The following is an 18,121-nucleotide window of genomic DNA, read 5'->3' as shown; positions in this document are numbered from 1 at the left end:
GCAGACTCAAGAGTGATAATTGTTTCAAAGGCACAGCACTTCCAAAAGGACCAGCATTTCCCATTATCTTTAGGGTCCTTATTCATTTCAGTCCTCAAGACTCTGCTCCACGGGTCCAAAGTTGATCTTTCTTGCAACATCAACAACAACTGGTTCATCTTCGCAAGCAGTCCCACCAGGCCTGCACCGTGGCCTTTCCCTCTGCACCATCCTGTGCTGCAACCCCATGATAAGAGATGCAGGCTCTTTCTTTCTGTGTAAGGTGCTGATTCCGTTTGGTTTGGTTTCACAGCGATACCAAATCCCATGTTGGTTCATATTTGTCAATATTTGCACAGCAAAACATGTAATAATTGTAAGAACGGCTCCCGTAGGTATCAAAACCCTTGTGTTAAACCACCGTTTCCCCTGTAATCGTGGTGCCCATATGGCAGAGCTGTCATCTCTATACACTTAGCAAAACAAAAGGCGGGTGGAGTGATGTGTTAATCTGTTCCCATTAACAAGACAGCAAATTCCCCCTTGATCCCGCAGCTCAAATGAAGCACATGTAATCTCAGGGTGACACTCACAACGGTGTTAATGTAATGCATGCATAGAGATAGACGGGATGAAATAAGCGTCCTCGGGAGCGCTCAGCTTCCAGCACCGATGTCATTTAGGTGCTCTGCATCTTAATATGGGTCATTAACACCAAACTGTTTTAAAGACAAAGCCTTTTAATTGTGTCGGCCTTCTGTGGGCGATGCTACAGGCTTTCCAGCTCGTGGCAGGACGGGGGGGTCCCATCAGATTCCATCATGCAGGCATACTTTATGGGAGGCGGCGGTGGCTTGAAAGACGGAGGTCTGTCCATTCTGAAACGGAAGAGGAAAAAAAGCACTATCGCACAAAAGCTGTATAAAAGACTGCTGCAAAACGTGCACGGGAGGAGGGAGGTGGACACTAAGTCGTTATAAGAGCACCTGACATTTGCTTTCGCATAGCATGACTCCCCTGTTTCTGTTCTATAGCCTCAGCGCACCTCCCGGTATTCATTTGGCTTCCTCAGCTCCCGCCTCCCAATTTTACTGTATTCATGCTTTAAAAGAGCAGACCGTGGTCCCGGTGAAGCATTCAGAACCCTTGCAGAGGGTTTTTTGTCGCTCACGCTGCTCTCTGAAGGCATATTTAAAGACTCAACTTTTCTTTTGTCAGTTTATAGGCCAAGTTAAAGAAAGGCCCCATCCCAAACCGGTGCAAAAATTAATCCCGTTTTTACCTTTGATATACAGGGTTTTTGCAGCCGCGTTTCAAAAGGGCTTTTTAGGACCGCAAATGAGTCATTAACACCGTGATTTTTCAAACATTTTAGTAATGCTAGTGAGATTAGAAATAATTGGCTCTTAGGTACTGCTTTCATCAGTAGATCTCCGAGTGCTTTAGTCGGGAATTAAACTTTGGTAATAATTACAAACTCAATGCTTCTTTGGCTGGGATTAAGTTTTGGGTAGCCTACTTTCACATATATTATTCACAACCGAAATAGAGTTACCCTAGAAGCACAGTTTCATTAAAACATGTCCTCAAGTAACCATGCAGAAAGAGAGAGCAAAAGCAGCTGGCAGGCAGGCTAATAGGAGTGGGGGGGCTCTGGGATAAAGAAATTGACTTGTATTCTTCCCTCATGCCCTGAAGCTGCACCGCAGCTCTTTCTTTATAGTTTGTTTTATAGATAACCCACGGAACAGATGAAAGGGCTGAGAACACTCAACATAAAAAGGACATGGAACTGTTGGAACAAGTCCAGAGGAGGCCACGAGGATGATCAGGGGACTGGAGCACCTCCTGTATGAAGACAGGCTGAGAAAGTTGGGGCTGTTCAGCCTGGAGAAGAGAAGGCTGCGTGGAGACCTCATAGCAGCCTTCCAGTATCTGAAGGGGGGCTATAGGGATGCTGGGGAGGGACTCTTCATTAGGGACTGTAGTGACAGGACAAGGGGTAACGGGTTCAAACTTAAACAGGGGAAGTTTAGATTGGATATAAGGAAGAAGCTCTTTACTGTGAGGGTGGTGAGGCACTGGAATGGGTTGCCCAGGGAGGTTGTGAATGCTCCATCCCTGGCAGTGCTCAAGGCCAGGTTGGACAGAGCCTTGGGTGCCATGGTTTAGTGTGAGGTGTCCCTGCCCATGGCAGGGGGGCTGGAAGTGGATGATCTTAAGGTCCTTTCCATCCCTGACTATTCTATGGTTCTAACACTCCACGTTTCCTACTGCTGTATGGCAAAACATGGCAGTAGCATCCATGTACTTAAAGGCCTTGTGCAGGATGGATAATGTCAAGGGAAAATGTGTCAATCCAAACAACTGGGTTAGCGTTTATGCTGTTCTCTGTGCCACCCCTCCTGCATCTGCAGTTCCCCCTTCCTTGTACTCACATCTCTTTTTGGTACTGACACCATTTCCTGATGCCCAAAGCTATCAGAAAGCTGCAGGAGAGGAGCAGGACAGCTACCACTGTTGGCCAGGGGAAGTGACTGGCTTTCATGTTCATCACACCACCTGGAAGGGACACAAGAGACAGAGCTCAGCTGAATGTCCTCAGAGAGGAGGCAAATCTGGGCTTGCTGCCTACAGGCACAATGCTAGTGATGATACAGCCCCAAATCAACACTAGACTGTGAGGCTCCCAGGCTGAGGATCCCAAATCTGAACATTGCAGCTCTGATTTATGGAATTAACCCACTTTTCTTCTGACTGGCTTTGCAGACTGATTTCAGCCACCCATCCATTCACATGATGGGGTTGTTCAGGCAGAGGATGGCAAGTGTTTCATCTGAAAATCAGTGCTTTTGTCTGCTTCTGTGTGAGCTTCTTTAAGCACACTGACACCGAGCCCTGCTGAAACGTCTGGCTGAAGGCACAGCCACTTTTTGGTGTGGGATCTTGATGGCACAACAACCCTGCCTCTCCCTTGCTGCCTCTCCTGCTTGAGATCTCCCCAATTCTCCACAGCCACCTTTGAAGGGTGCTGGTAGCTGAAAGAGGTACCCTCAGGATCCCAGCTCTAAGGAGAAAGGAGAGGAGGAGCATGGACCTCCTTCAGCTGGCACTGAGGGTGCAGCAGTGGGCTGGTTGCCACAGAGGCCTGAAGCACAAGAGTCACTGGGTGATACCACCTCATTATCACCTCCCATTGTGCTGGCATCACGACCCTTTGTAATGCTGCTCATGCTGGGATGTCACTCAGCCTGGGGCTTAGCCACAGGGGTAGCCAGCAATGTGGCTGGACACCAAGTCCACCACACTGCACGGCCCCTGGGGCATAGGGAGTGTGACCGGCCAAATTTTGCTGCTGGAAGAAACCACGCACTGAGGCATCACTTGCGGATGCAGGGAGAAGGCAGCAATGCCAAAAGCCTGCAAGGACCCGCAGTGTGGGGACACAGCAGCTGTGACTCCTCTTTTCATCCCTTCTCCCTTCCTTGAGCTCCCCTGGTCAGCTGCACATGATGCTTCAGATCCTGCGCTCCTCTGCTTTTCTGACTTACTGCAACGGCATGCCGAAAGAAGAGGCTTTGTAGGATAATGTCTCACCAGTAGTATTGAGAGAACTGCTGGCCGTAAAGAAATCTTCCCCTCTGGTAACTGAAATTGGCTGATGGGTGATGCTGAAGGACAGGTCACCTAGAAAGATACGGGCACAGAATATTTAGTAACTTATTTGGAGTTTTTTGTTGTTTGCTTTTTTATGTTTAAGTGAAGGTTGTGTTTTGAAGCCACTGTTATTCACCCTGGTGAAGGCTGGAAATCGAACTCCAGAATCAGGGTGTCAAAATTCTCTTGGCAAGAGTCTTACATTTTTGGCCTACAACCCTGTGTTAGCCAAAAATTGTGCTTTTATCAAATTAAATAATAGTAAAAGAAAGAAAGAAAAGAGAGGAGGGGAGGGGAGGGGAGGGGAAGGGAAGGGATGGGAAGGGATGGGAAGGGAAGGGAAGGGAAGGGAAGGGAAGGGAAGGGAAGGGAAGGGAAGGGAAGGGAAGGGAAGGGAAGGGAAGGGAAGGGAAGGGAAGGGAAGGGAAGGGAAGGGAAGGGAAGGGAAGGGAAGGGAAGGGAAGGGAAGGGAAGGGAAGGGAAGGGAAGGGAAGGGAAGGAAAGGAAAGGAAAGGAAAGGAAAGGAAAGGAAAGGAAAGGAAAGGAAAGGAAAGGAAAGGAAAGGAAAGGAAAGGAAAGGAAAGGAAAGGAAAGGAAAGGAAAGGAAAGGAAAGGAAAGGAAAGGAAAGGAAAGGAAAGGAAAGGAAAGGAAAGGAAAGGAAAGGAAAGGAAAGGAAAGGAAAGGAAAGGAAAGGAAAGGAAAGAAAGGAAAGAAAGAAAGAGAAAGAGAGAGAGAAAGAAAGAGAAAGAGAGAGAGAAAGAAAAGTATTAGAAAACACCCATTAAGATGTTCCAGCAACACAGCATTGTGCTGCACAGCAGTCTGGGTGAATGATAAGCTTTTTTACCTCTTTGATGGTAATGAAGAGCTAAAGATATTAAGTGGCTTAGTAGCAACACAAAGAGTATGCCTCTGCCATGACTGAGTGAAACCTCAGTCTCCTCTGTCAAGTACTGTGTCTGAACCACAAAAGTAATCACTCATCTGTTTGTAGACAGATACTTAGCCGTCCTTAATACAGCTAAGCTACCTATGTTTGAGAACAGTGCTGCCTAAGGATACATTCCTGTTTTTTCTAGCCATCTCTGTGTTTGCATCTTCCAAAATAATAGCTAAAAGATGCAATTAGACAATGGCACAGCATTTCCAGAGCTGCCATGGCACTTACGATACACCGGGGTTGTGTTCTTGGAGAAGCGCGTGGCATTCCTGAGGCTTTGAGGGGATTCGGTGATGGAATCATTCAGATCTGTACAAAAAGAAATAATGCCCTTCAATTATCTTACAAGCCTGTACGTGATTGCTTCACTGGGCTCAACTGTGGCTATTTTATACCCTTCGCTTTTGTCTGATGCAAACAACAAATGAAATAACAAAGATACCTGAAAGGCTGTAGTATAATTGCTGATTTATAAATCCAAGAAAAGTAAATCCACCATTTAAACAATGTAAATGAGTAATCAGAGACAGGAAAATCTCTTTCTTATGAGAGGCTGGTTCTGATCAAAATTGAGCACTCAAGTTTACATATATATATATATATGTATGTATGTATATATGGATGGATGGATGAATGAATAGAAGGCTCCAGGGAGACCTTATAGCAGCCTTCCAGTACCTAAAAGGAGCCTCCAATAAAGCTGGAGAGGGACTTTTTACAAGGGTATGTAGTGACAGGACAAAGGGGAATGGCTTTAAACTGAAAGAGGATAGATTTTGATTACATACTATGTATGTTTTTCACTATGAAGGTGGTGAGAAATTGGCACAGATTGCTCAAAGGAGTTGTGGATGCTTCAACCCTGCAAGTGTTCAAGGCCAGGATGGATGGGGCTTTGAGCAACCTGGTCTAGTGGAAAGTGTCCCTGCCTGTGGCAGGGGGTTTAGAACTAGATGATCTTTGAAGTGTTTTCCAGCCCAAACCATTCTATCATGCTGTGTATGTAGGTATGTATGTATTAAAAAGCCCTGACAAAAATCAGTCCAATTTTAGGGCATTCTAAAAATTCACTGAGAATTTTGGTCATCAATTCAGTTCTTCTTTTCTCCTTGTTTATTAGGTGTTTATTTTTATGGGCACAAGCATGCTAGATCTGGCATCTTAAAGTTATATATAAAAAAAGAGGATATAGACTTAGAGATCCCACAGCACAGCGCTCTATATAGCATGCTGATGAGCACTACTTGTTATAATTTACATAATGGCTCGTGTTAGAGCCTCTGAGGATTGAACTGATAATAGCAATCCCTGTTGTGGCCCTGGGAAAGCACAGGGACACATGCTAGTATGCCTCAGCGGGAACACTGGTGCCAGTGTGCTCTGAAATTACCCCCCAATTACAGCTGCCAGACTGAGGACCCTTCAAAGCCATGCCTCAGCTGGCAATCAGGCTATGGGGAAGCAACGGTAGGGATGTAGCCAGGAGTGGTACAGGACTCAGTACCTCCTGTAAATAGCAGTGTAATTCAGCATGCTTTTAGCAAAAATTGCAACCAACAGGCTGTGCCGGGGTAGGATCGTGAAGCATTAGAAGTTGTCACAAGGTTTCAGTCTAAATGCGTGGTTGGGGGTCGTATGCAGGTAAATAAGCACTGGAGTGCTGCCAAAAATACAGTTGGAAAATGGAAAGCGGCTGCTACGCTTGTGCTTCAGCCGAAAGAAGACTGACAGGCAAATACAAGAGTGCATTGACAAGCCCTGCCTGTTCCGAAAGCACAAAACCAGGGATGGTAAAGAAGAGAGTAACTTCCATCTTTCTGCTGCTGCGTGGAGATTTTCTAAAGGGAAAGATCAGCGGAAAAGTGTCCACCCCTGGGGTTTCCTTTATTGATTTATTGATCTTTAATGAGGCCGCCTTTCAACGTTCTATTCGCCAGCCTCTATTGCCCCACATTATCTCATTGTTTCATTGCTGCGCGGTGATTTTATTTAGCTGCTCCTGTAATTCATTTCATCTATAGACTGCCCTCAGTACTCACTGCATTTGCCTAGCAACTCTCTCCATTTCAATATTATCAAATTAAATATGTCCAATAAAACCAGGATTCTCTTCTGCGTTCCTCTTCTGCTGCCACAAATCCTTGACAGCTTGGAAGAGTCAAGCCTTTATCTTCTAGCTCAGTGCAACTCCACAGAGGAATTGCTTCTGTGAAATACTGGAAAGCCGGTACAGATTCCACCACCCGAATCTGACCTCTGCTCAGACACAACTTTTCTGTGTTTAGGAACAGCTTATGCATGGCGATGTGACAACTATCAACTAGCAGCTGAAAATAAGCACCACAGAGCGAATGTGCTTGGCAAAGGCATCACAAACAGGACCACACAGAGCTGAGTACCCGCTGCTGTACTTTGAGCAAGATACTCCAGATGACTTTAGATTTGCAAGCCAACACTTGCTAAGTTGGTGCCACATTTGAACTTTGCAGCGCCCATAACTGGCTTCGTAACTCCCCTGGTACAGTCCTACGAAACAAAGGAACTGCATCATCTACTCACATGCTGTTGTCAATCTCTCATTAAATGCTGTGGAGCTGGTATGGGTTTTTGTTTCTGCTGTAGGAATCAGTGCTCCTGCTGAAAACACACAAGCTTGTAAACATTGCTGCAGAGGAACTTATTACTTGTCTTTCATTTTTCCCTCTTTCTTCCCTGTTTCCTGACTAATGAGGTCAGATGGTTGTAACCTACTACTTGCTATATTGGTTTCTCTCAGACAAGCACCATACAACCGTGTGTCTGTTTTGAAACCCTATCAATCACAAGCTAGAAACTCAAGAGGAGTTTGGCGAGATGGATAAATAAACTTCGAGAAAACATATGGGGCATTTAAGCATGTACATTTGGATTTTAGCTGGGTTTCAGTTGAAACTCAGTAGTTCCAATCGCGGTGGCTTGTTTTGACCTAAAGCCAGTGCAGTAACGAACAAACATACGTAAATCAGAATTTAGACAGGGTTTCAGCACCTCCAATGAGACAAAACTGTTTTCCCAACCAGCAAAGAGAGCTTCTGAAGAAGTTAGTGTGCAGGAACACACCTGCAATACCTGGTGCCAAATGGCAATTGATTTGCCAAGGGAAGCTGTGAATGCTCCATCCCTGGTGGTGTTCAAGGCCAGGTTGGACAGAGCCTTTGGTGAGATGGTTTAGTGTGAGGTGTCCCTTCCCTTGGCAGGGGGGTTGGAACTGGATGATCTTAAGGTCCTTTCAAACCCTGACTATTCTATGGTTCTATGACATATTCCATGAATCTGTTTTTGAAGCGCTAAGTATTCTAGGGCTCAGCTACCTGTTTGTCTGATATTCAAACACAGACAAATGGTGGTTAGCAAGTAGACCTCTATTTTTTCCCAAGAGGCCTTATTTCACATTTACTAAAAAGAGTCCACCTTTCCTAACATCTGTCTCATTTTTGGAGAAGTATCATTAAGCCATCTGAACAAATCTGAGGAGGTGAAACGCAGCTGTAACCCAGCACTTAAAGCCTGAGCATCTCTGAGCTCAGAGATGGAGATATGATGGAAGCTAAGTGAAGACCGGGCTGCAGTTTCAACAGCCTTGGTTTTGTCTCCATTCCTCCTTCTCCTGCCTATATCTGTGCACTCTTCCCTCATACCAATTCCCAGCTGTGTCTTGGATGTTCATTAAAGACTTGCAAAACAACAAGAACTGAACCAACCTCCTTTTTGCAATGGCAGACTCAGACTTAGCATCCTGACTCAGCTGCAGCCCAAACAGTCTGCTCAAGAAGCTGATGGTGGCACCAGCGTAGTAACCAACAGCACGCCAGAGAGGAGAAGCATTAACCCACAGTCAGCACACCACACCTGCCACACGTCAGGGCATTGGTTAAAAGGCAGTTGTTTCTTGGTCTATTCGTAGAAGACAAACAGCTCTGCGCCAGCTCACACTACAACTTTGACCTCGTACCTTCTCATCTAGTGAAGATACATAATCAAGTGAGGAGAATCCTCTCTGTTCATATTGCATATTTACAGCCTGTGTCATGACACTGTTTGCAGAAGGGATTTCTGTCTACTTGGACAAGCACTTTGTTTCCAGGCTGGGCAAATGTCTCTGCTTTGGGGATGGGGAAGACATCATGAGAATCAACAAGCCTTAATTTCAGTGCCTCTGCAATCTGTGTTGCTACCCTGGCATACCTCAATCTAGACCTAGCCTCTTCATGCACCAGGGTTTTACAATGAGTGATTCAGCTCCCAAACAGCACTCTGCTAGGGCAGGATGAAGCCTTTTGTGCAGCAGCTTCCTCCAGTTTGCCCCTCCCATTGCTCACTCAGCCCTGGGTAAATACTGCTATAGCGTCATGTCATGTAGGTTACTTTAAGTGGAGGTTGCAGGGTTGCATTATACAGCTTAAGGAGGATGTTTGGTGCCCCACGGGCTAGTGAAAGTCTGAAGAACAAGGCTGCTGCAAATACCAAGGGCCAAATCCACTCCTGCCAGCTGCTGCCTCAGCGGTGAATCGTTTCTGAGCCGAAGATTTGATGCTGCTGTGGAGGGGAAGATGGGGTTTGACAAGGACTTGCCAAGTTGCATCTCCTGCGTGCTGCCGTTTCACAAGTGCTGTTTTGCATCCAGAATGGGGACGTGTGCCATGCCTGCTTTCATTCGGGCACGCACCTTGCTGCTCGTGGGCGCAGCTCCAATGCCCTTCTAACTCCTGCTTAAACCCACCCATTCCTCCAGGGATCAACAGCTGGGCTTCAAAATGGAAAGAGACTTTAAAGGAAAAAGTGTTCCCAGCTTGATGCTGGGATCGGTGGGCATCAACCCTTTATTTCGGGATCAGAAGTCAGGAGGTTTGCAGCTTCACCTCCTCTCGACTCAGGCTGCTGCCGCACTGCTGAGCATGTGCCAGCTGCTCCTGCACATACCTCTCGCTGGGGAAGCGAGGTTAAACCCTTCCAAGTACGTTACCATGCCCTTCACCGGCCTCGGTGTCACCAGCCCAGGGAAGAAATCACTGTGTTGGGTCATCTGCTGTTATTATTTTGCATATTGGTGCTTTTCATTCGTATTCCTGTGCTCCATTATTTGGGTTGCACTGTTTCTACCTCTAATGTCACTTCATGTTTGTAGGGTATTTAATTGAAGAGATACATATAATAAGTAATTGAAATACATATATACACTCAATGTCTGTTCAACTTGCTCGAATTAATGCATATATCCTGAATGGAGCATTAGAAAAGATAAAATCACACAGCATTTTCTCATTTTTGGACTGTGGACTTCCTAGTGTATAATGTACTATAAAAAAGGACTTCAGTGGGCATTATATTGTTTTCTACAAAAAATGCAAGGTGGTTATTGTGTTTATGTACCTTTCTCCTGCATTCTTGAAGCAATAGAGGAAACATTTTGGCTGAATTGATTACCTTGTGTCATGGAAGCAGGAGGCAAGTTTGCTTGACTTCTGAAATCCGGGGAGGCCAAAGATGTCAACGGGTGCTCTAATGACAAACAGATCACATTTAGTCAATAGGGTATTTAAACCACGCTACTAATAAATCATAAACCAACCAGGATCAAAGAGCTTGCAGTAGCTGTTGGGTAAGCGCAGACGGCAGCAGGAATCCTGCTGATGGAGTTAAGGTTAAACGCTCAAAACACATCCCACAGATGCAAGGGGCACTCGGAGATGGCTGATGTTATTAATGCTGATCCTTTCACACGGGCTGGCTGTGTGCATTGCTTATTGATGCTTTTATACACAGGGCTCAGTTTAGCTGCTATGGGGTGGTTTAAGCACTTGGTGGTGGTGCTCCCCTGCCTGGCCAGGGCCTTGCCAGAAATGGTCCTGACAACACGCAGCAGGAGGTCGCCTGCTCTTGTGAGTTTTCCTCTCAGCTGCTAAAGATAGATCCCTATAGTTATCCACATGCATGCTCTGCTAAAGAAATGCTATTTATCTTATATCATTAATGAATGGGAATAATGTGCTAGTATTGGGGCAAGGAAAAGCGGTGGGTTTAACTTTTCTATCACACGCACCTCTCTGTCATAATAAGACAAATTTATTCATAGTTGTATGGGGGGGTTATTCCATTTCATAAAAAGGCATAAGAATATTATGGGATATTCAGCATGCCATCTTACATGCTGTCCTGGCATGACAGTGTTAGCAGGATTTGTGTCAAATCACTTCTCGGGTAACTTCATAGCTCCCAGGTTCCTGTCCAGCAGCACATTGGTCCTGTCACTACCAGAGCACACTGACCTTTCCCTGCCTCTGCGTACCTGACATTTAAAGTGGTCAAGCAGAGATCCTGCATATATTGACTGAGTAATAAGGAAGACTTCTTTTTTAACCCTTGCTTGAGGTAGTCATAACAGCTGATGGAAGAGCTGAGGTCTGTAACAAAGCAAGGCAAACACTTTTACTCAAGGCGAGAAAGGCATTTATTCTGCTTTCAAGTGGGTGATTCAAAGATTCAAGAGTGAAAATGCATCACGCTTCATTATCAAATAATCTTTCAATGTACAACTCAACCAAATGGTCCAGTGAGAAACAGGAAGTACCTGAGCTATGTCTGAAATCCCTAGGGAAACAAAGGTTTTGGGGGGAGAAGTTTTGGAGTCTTTGGGACCTCAGTTGAAAAAGTAGAAGTGAGTTACATGGTTTTATCCCATACAAACAGATGCGCCCTATTAGCATGGATGCTGAAACAACATATGTGACTGGTGGTGGCAGCTGCATAGCTCCATCCATGAAGCACTTCAGAGACTGTAACCGTGACAGGAAATTTCAGGGACAGTTTGCACTGAAAAGTGCTCATTGAGTCCTCAAAGAAAATGAGAGGGAGCTAATCCTTGTAATTAAAGGACTGCCAATAGGCTAGCCCGGCACAGCAGAGACACTCTTCTGCCCAAGCAGCATTTATACCCTGAGTGAGAGAAGTCTCACTGTTCATTCCCCAGAAGGGGGGCACAGTACCCCCTGAGAGGGTTAGGAAGAAGGATTAAATCTCCCCAAAGGGCTCCGTGAAGGAGGGGATCCATGAAAGCTCATACAGCCCATTAGCCAAACATACCTGGAAAGGCAGCCAGAAGGTACCTCTGTCTGCTCAGGGATGTTGGGAGGGTGCTGGGCAAGGAGTGACCATTAGCAGCATAAGGAGGTAACCATCACTCTCCAGCTGCTTCCTTTCACAAGCATTTGCGCCTCCTCTGACTGTTCTGAGTGCTGATCTTCAATTTCCATTTCATCTTAGCTTCACCTGCACTAGCAGGGGTTTTGTGGCATCTGGCTGACATAGAAAGACTCCTTACCGAAGATGCAGCACGTCTAAACACCAGGGTAGTGGGGCACCTCGAGGTATGTCCAGCTCCCATTATGTTTCTGCAGAGCGTGCAATTCAAAGCTGCAAGGGCTGCTTTGGGAGATCACCTTGCAGAGGCCAGCAAAGGACAAAGTCTCTCTCAGGGACCCCTGTACCAGGGATGGCTTTCTGGTACCCAGCAGGGTATCGGCCAAACCCTCAGGGCCTGCCACAAACTGTGCTCGCAGAAGCAAGCTTACACAGAAACCCACACTTCTTTCCATGCTGTTTGTCCGCAGTGTTCCTCTGACACACCTGATGTAACCCACTGCTGAACTCCAGCTGCCTCCTACGCGGAGCAATAGGAGAGGCATCTCCAAAGGGCTTCGGCTGAGGTGTGGAGGAACCGATTTCTCTCCCTGCAATAAGCTGGTAATAAGACAAACTTGCAGGGGCAGACCGCGGGTTTGCCAAATTTACACAAATTAAGAATCATCCCATCAGTTCTTTAATTAGGACAAAATGTTGAGATCTTGGCTGTGTACTTAAGCAGAAGGTAGAACCATTAGTGGGGCTGTTATTTTTAATTACCAGTTCAGGGCTGAAAGAGCTATTTCAAATGCCAGCTGACGCATCAGAAATAACACTAAGTGCCCCTCAAGGCAGGAGTTTAATTATGCTTGAGCTTAATTATGATAGATGACATCACTGAAATACCTGTTTATTGTATTTGCCCTGGAATCCTAGTTGCAGAGAGGAGTACATTAGTACCCATCCAGGAACAAGTTTGCAAACCCATTTCTCCAACAGCTGTAGGAACTCACAGACACACCTCTAACACAACCCAGGTTATTTTGTTCTCTAATTTATCCTACCTTCTGAAGCCATGGTGGGGAAAGCTTTGGATGAGGCTTCATTAGGCTTATTGTCTGTGAAGGACAAAAGAAAGGAAAAAAGAAAGATGAAAGCAGCCTTTTAAAGTAGCTCGGCTTTTGTCATAAAGGCTGGAAGTTTAGTTTGGGGTTTATGTCATATTGTGATGACACACATCCTACAACATAGCTGAGAATTAAAGTAATTCTTTCTGTCGCATCGAAGTACATTAACGTCTTTATACAGAGCGCGTCTATCTTAGCGTTGGCATAGCCTGCAGGGACGAATGTAGACTGCTCTAATTGACAGCTCTCCAACTCGAATATCTTTCTACTAAACTGTAAAATGGGTGAAATGAGTCATTTTGGAGGAAAATGATCCTTTATCTCCTTTCCCTCCAAAGCTGTGTTTCCAGAGGAGTAAGCTCTGGCTTTTGATGCAGTCTTTGTGGAAATACATAGCAATGATCGTATCCACAAGTGAACACAGCTGAGCTGCGAGCAGTCACCACACTATGTGATGTACCCGTGGAGGCTGCTAGGGGGTCAGCAGTTCAGTTGTGTTATCTGTGCAGCAAGGAGCATACATAGTAAGAAAGAAAAAGGTGTAACTATGCATTTGCACCTGAAGAGGAGGCATACACAAGAGGGTGCTAAAGGAAATCAGTCTGCCCTTCCCTGCATCCTCAGAAATGACATAAACCTCTGCACGGCCATTTTTCCACACTTCCCTCTTCATTTAGCTAATTCTTATGGGACATGTTATAAGGGAGTTTCTCCATTGTCCAAAATGGCTCAACTGGTTTTGGTTCAACTGTTTCCAGGTGTCACTGGAGATGTACAACGCAGCCCTGATACTCCAGAGAGCTACACTGCACACAGGCAGATTTGCTGCCACGAGTGCTCAGTGAGAAACACAGGGTTATAACATCTCACTAGTGCCATGTGGTTAAGCAAGTGTATTTTGGGGTATGGGAAGTGCAGTAAGATTCAAATAGCAAGCATCTTATGTTTGTGCAGGAGTTTCTTAGCTCATTAAAAGGCTTGAGCTACAAACCACTGTTGGCAAGTTCAAGCTGTGTGATGAACTTGCACAATGAAACTTCCAGAGTCTTGGCATTTCTCTGTATTTTGAATAACAGAGAATACATACGCTTGGTGTTCTTATCATTTGACACTTCAGATGTGTCCTACCTGTGAAAAACCTACCGAAGGAAACAAATATTTCTTTTGATGAAATATTCCATGTTCCATTCCCAAGGAAGGAAAACAGGCACGCACACAAGAACGTCTTAGATGTCTGGTGGGTCCCTTGAAACACCAGCGTTGATCTCAGCTGATAGAAACCTTCACTGTCTTGCGAGTCTTCTTGCTCAATGGAAATTCCTTGGGGAAAGAGAAAAAGAAAAGGAAAAGCTGCAAAAGCCTCTCATTGCACTCCAAACCATAGATGAGAGCTGTGCAAAATACTGGTACTGAAAAGCAAGCTCATATGGCTGCAGGTTTGTTTGCTGAGACACTGTCAAAGACTTGGCAAGAGCAGTGCAGTTATGCCAAGCCATCATTCCAACGACTGGCAATTCCAGGGGGATGTGGCCACAGCCGTTCCCTTTGAGGAGGCCTGATACCCTTCCTTTAATCCCGATAGACACCTATAGGTTCCCCATGGCAGGAGCCAAGGAGCACCCATTGCTTTTCCTGGGAATCTCTTCTACAGCTGCCCCATGATCCTACTGACAGGTTGCATTACCTCCAGGCTGCTCCGTCAAGCTCTCTCTGTCCACGTACCACACAAGGCTTGGCTTGGGAAATACCTTCCTCATGATGCAGGTCACGTTAGGCTATGGGGCAATAAAAGCCAGTCGTTAATCTCAGCCACTTCTCACCTGGCTGCCAGCTTCCAAACTCCCTTACAGACAGAGCTGATTTACCCCCCATCCCACTCGCGTCCTCTTTATTGTTCTACTTCTCTCCCTCATACCCCCTATATTTCTGGTTGCAGACACCACTGAATGAGAGCCAGGGACAGCCCCATCATGATGGGCCAAGTGCAGGGTGATGGGGCTTTCAACACCCTCCAGTCCTGTGCTGTGGCTGGAGAGATGTAGGGTAAGCCCAAACCCTCCTGTTCCTCTCCCAGCATCTCAGTGACAAACACCCACATGGAGAAACACAGGAATCAGCAGTGGGCTGAGACACCTCCTGGTTGGCATCTAAATCCTTCCTGCATTACATAGAGACAAATCCCATGGAAAAAGACTGCTTAGCACAATGATGTGCTGAATGTAGAAATTCAGATACCTTTTTAGAGAGCATGATAAGAGGTTTCCAGAAGTCACAAGGATTTGCTTGCTTTGCATGCAGTAGTCCTGTCGGTATGGTAACTGCTCCAAAAATCTGTGTAATTTCTCATCAAGAAATAGGTGGGAAGGACCTCAAAATCAAGGCTGGATGAAGGGCTGGGTACTAACAGGGTGGGAGGTCTCATCCTCATGCTGCCTGGATGCTCCCAATTACATTTACTTAGCGCATTATGGCACTAAGAGAAATTGCCTTGTGCATTCAAACAATAATTAAAAAGCAAAGAAGAAAGCATGTGCTACCTATGTAGCACAAAGCCCTTTTGCTCCCACTTTCAAAGAAAGAGGCTAACACCTTCAGTTCAAAGCAAACTTGATTCATTACAGCCAACAGAAGTCAATCATTCATTATGAAGACTGAAAATACCTGGCTGAAACTCTTTCCTAGCCATGGTGAATAACCTCTGAATGCGTAATGCATTTGCTTTCCCCTCTTATTTTCATTATTCCCTTATTTTTAAGGCACTTTGCATTAATAATATCTTTATAAATGCTGCCTCTGAAGAAATACAAGTCTGACATCCACAGTAGACTTAAGCCCTGCAAGAAAGGGTGGAAAAGAGAAGGAAAGGAGTTGGTGTGTGTTTGGAGGTGAAGAACAGAGAGTTTCTATTGCCTGGTCCCACGATAGCAGCACCGCTTGTTTGCTCGACAGGACAGTGAAGACAAAAGCCTGCAAAGTCCAACACTACATCTGGAAATAGGTTACCAGGGAACTTTTGCATAACCAGCTGCCTCATGGCTTGTCTGAAGCAGGTGGCTATGGCTGATAAAAGGTTCTGCCTACCCACAAGCATTTTCCAAGGGAAACCTTCCAAATTAACTTGGATGCTCACAGATCAAAAGCTGTAACCCGGATGGATGCAACAGGAAGCAAAGTGCCATACCTGGTAGCCAGAGTGGCTTGCTAGTCAATCATATGGGCCACAAATACGTTTTATGCCAAGTACGGCCAGCGTGGTGCAGCAGACCTTCAGTATTTATCATTACCAAGTATGTGGTAAAACAGAGACCCAAAACCACATGTCTAACTGTTTAGCTGTAAATAGGGGCCCTCAGATCCAGTCATTCCATTGGCACCTGCTTGCTTCAGCTGTGTTGTGCTTGCTCCAGCTGTGCTCTTGCTCCAGCTGTGTTCTGCTTGCAGCACAACATGAGCATCACTCATTCATTTAAACACGAGCATCACTCCCACAGCACCTGCTCCTCCCTGTCCCAGTGGGGTTGTGTGGCAGATGGGGGCTGCCACTGCCTGGCCCCTTGGAGCAGCATCCCAGGTAGTGGGTGACTTCTTCAGAGAGGGATTTAAAGCCCTGTGGAGAGGGCAGCTCGAGGCTGCCAGGTGGTTGCTGGCAGATGGGAAGGGAAAAGAAGCATCACAGCCTCCTGTAATATCATCAGCTCCTCACAGCCTCTCGATCGTGTCCAGGAGCCTTCACATGAGTAACACAAACCCAGATTTTGCCCACATACCAGGGAAGCCCTTAGCTAGCTCCAGTTTGTCCTCACTGGAGCGGCTCACTGCTGTGGGGACGGAAATCATTCAGAAGAAAGGGCATGGATGGCTGATATTAACTCATTGACTTGCTTGGTCTGTTTGGAGGTCCCTGATTCAGCTTAGCTTGGCTGGCCCTGCCGGGGTGGCACAGTGGTGGTCACAAGCATTATTCTTCACTCACCTTGTCTGAAGTGCCAGCAGCACCCTCCTGCAGGCCAACAGAGATCTCGGGGTAGGCTGGAAAGCAAACAGAATTGCATTAGTTAAGTGGATGACACGGGTCACAGTAACAGCTTCTATTAAGGCTTAACAGCCTCGTTTCATGAAGAGTGGAAATTAAAGCCTACATCCACGCACACATCCAGCAAGATAAAAGCCTGCACAGCTCCGATTTGAGGTTGAGGAAGGGGTTTCCAAGCACGTACCAGTAGCTGCTGCCACAAGATCTATCACGTATGTCGCTGCCTACCTGAACTACTCTTGGGTGGCTTTGCTGGAGAAACCATCCTGCAGCCATGGCTCTGGCTGCAGAGCCACCCTTCATAGGCCTGCTGAAGTAAAACACTTCCCACTTGTTGGTTGCTCTGGGTGTTTGCCAAAGTCACCTATGAAGGCTTTAGGCATCCCCAAAATGACTGATTCGCATAGCAATGACCACCCCCGTGCAGTTGCGGGGGAAGATGTGTGGCAGTGTCAGACTACAGATGCTTCCTGCCTTGCTGGGAAGCCCAGAGCTCACCTTCACATCACAGCAGCGGGTTTCTGATGGCCACCACATGCACTACAGATGGAAAACGTCTTTCCTTTTGTTTCCATAGCATTTTGGTTCTAGGCATGGCTGACTCTCTAGATAAAAGTCATCAGGTACGGTAAGCCTCTCTAAGCTGGCATTAGCCATTGGGGCTGCTGGTTTGCAGTGCTATTAACTGACTTGTTAAGTAAGGACTGTTGAAACTGTGCTAATATACAGTAAATCTCAAAAGTCTTGGATAAAGACTTGGATAAAGACTTGGATAAAGGTTGGACAGAGCCTTGGGTGACATGGTTTAGTGTGAGGTGTCCCTGCCCATGGAGGGGGTTGGAACTGGATGATCTTAAGGTCCTTTCCAACCCTAACTAGTCTATGATTCGAAATTGCACTTCTGTCCCTTTCTGAGCCTTAAAACTGGACTGGAAACAAGTGCAGCCCCTTAGGAGATCCAGGCTAACCCTCACTTTAATCTTTGTCATTAAGATACTTTTTTCCCCCTTTTTTACTAACCCTGAAGTTACCCTTTTTCCCCCCCACCTTCTGGTTTGTTTTTGTTTGGTTTCTGGTTTACTTTGGTGGTTTCTTCCTCTCAGAAAATGGATGCCTTAAGATTATATCCTTGTTTCTGCTTTGCCAAAACTGTACAGGTGGTAGTGGGGCCGGCGAAAGACAACCATACTTTTTCAGCTGCAAGAAAAGATCTGGTACACTGGATC

At 46.0% G+C, this 18,121-nt stretch overlaps 1 protein-coding gene across 5 annotated transcripts in view; it reads right to left on the bottom strand.

The window, feature by feature from the left end:
- CD96 (CD96 molecule) overlaps nt 1-18,121 on the bottom strand; it is a 63,905-nt gene continuing 45,784 nt past the window's right edge. For 3 of the 5 annotated variants that reach the window (XM_062623962.1, XM_062623963.1, XM_062623959.1), the window contains 10 exons: nt 16,836-16,891; nt 14,547-14,637; nt 14,006-14,182; nt 12,800-12,853; nt 10,041-10,115; nt 7,137-7,214; nt 4,806-4,886; nt 3,577-3,666; nt 2,418-2,541; nt 1-857 (listed from right to left, as the gene is read on the bottom strand). In XM_062623962.1, the coding sequence (XP_062479946.1) occupies nt 749-857; nt 2,418-2,541; nt 3,577-3,666; nt 4,806-4,886; nt 7,137-7,214; nt 10,041-10,115; nt 12,800-12,853; nt 14,006-14,182; nt 14,547-14,637; nt 16,836-16,891 (935 nt within the window). In that variant the 3' untranslated portion in view covers nt 1-748. The remainder of the gene's footprint in view (nt 858-2,417; nt 2,542-3,576; nt 3,667-4,805; nt 4,887-7,136; nt 7,215-10,040; nt 10,116-12,799; nt 12,854-14,005; nt 14,183-14,546; nt 14,638-16,835; nt 16,892-18,121) is intronic. The other 2 variants (XM_062623961.1, XM_062623964.1) reach the window with 2 other exon arrangements.

The sequence above is a fragment of the Pezoporus occidentalis genome, unplaced genomic scaffold (assembly GCF_034315485.1).
Source record: "Pezoporus occidentalis ecotype Australia unplaced genomic scaffold, CSIRO_AGI_Poc_V1 ctg26, whole genome shotgun sequence".
Classification (NCBI taxonomy): Eukaryota; Metazoa; Chordata; class Aves; order Psittaciformes; family Psittacidae; genus Pezoporus; species Pezoporus occidentalis.
The sequence above is the reverse complement of the archived record's forward strand: the minus strand, read 5'-3'. Positions and strand labels throughout refer to the sequence as shown.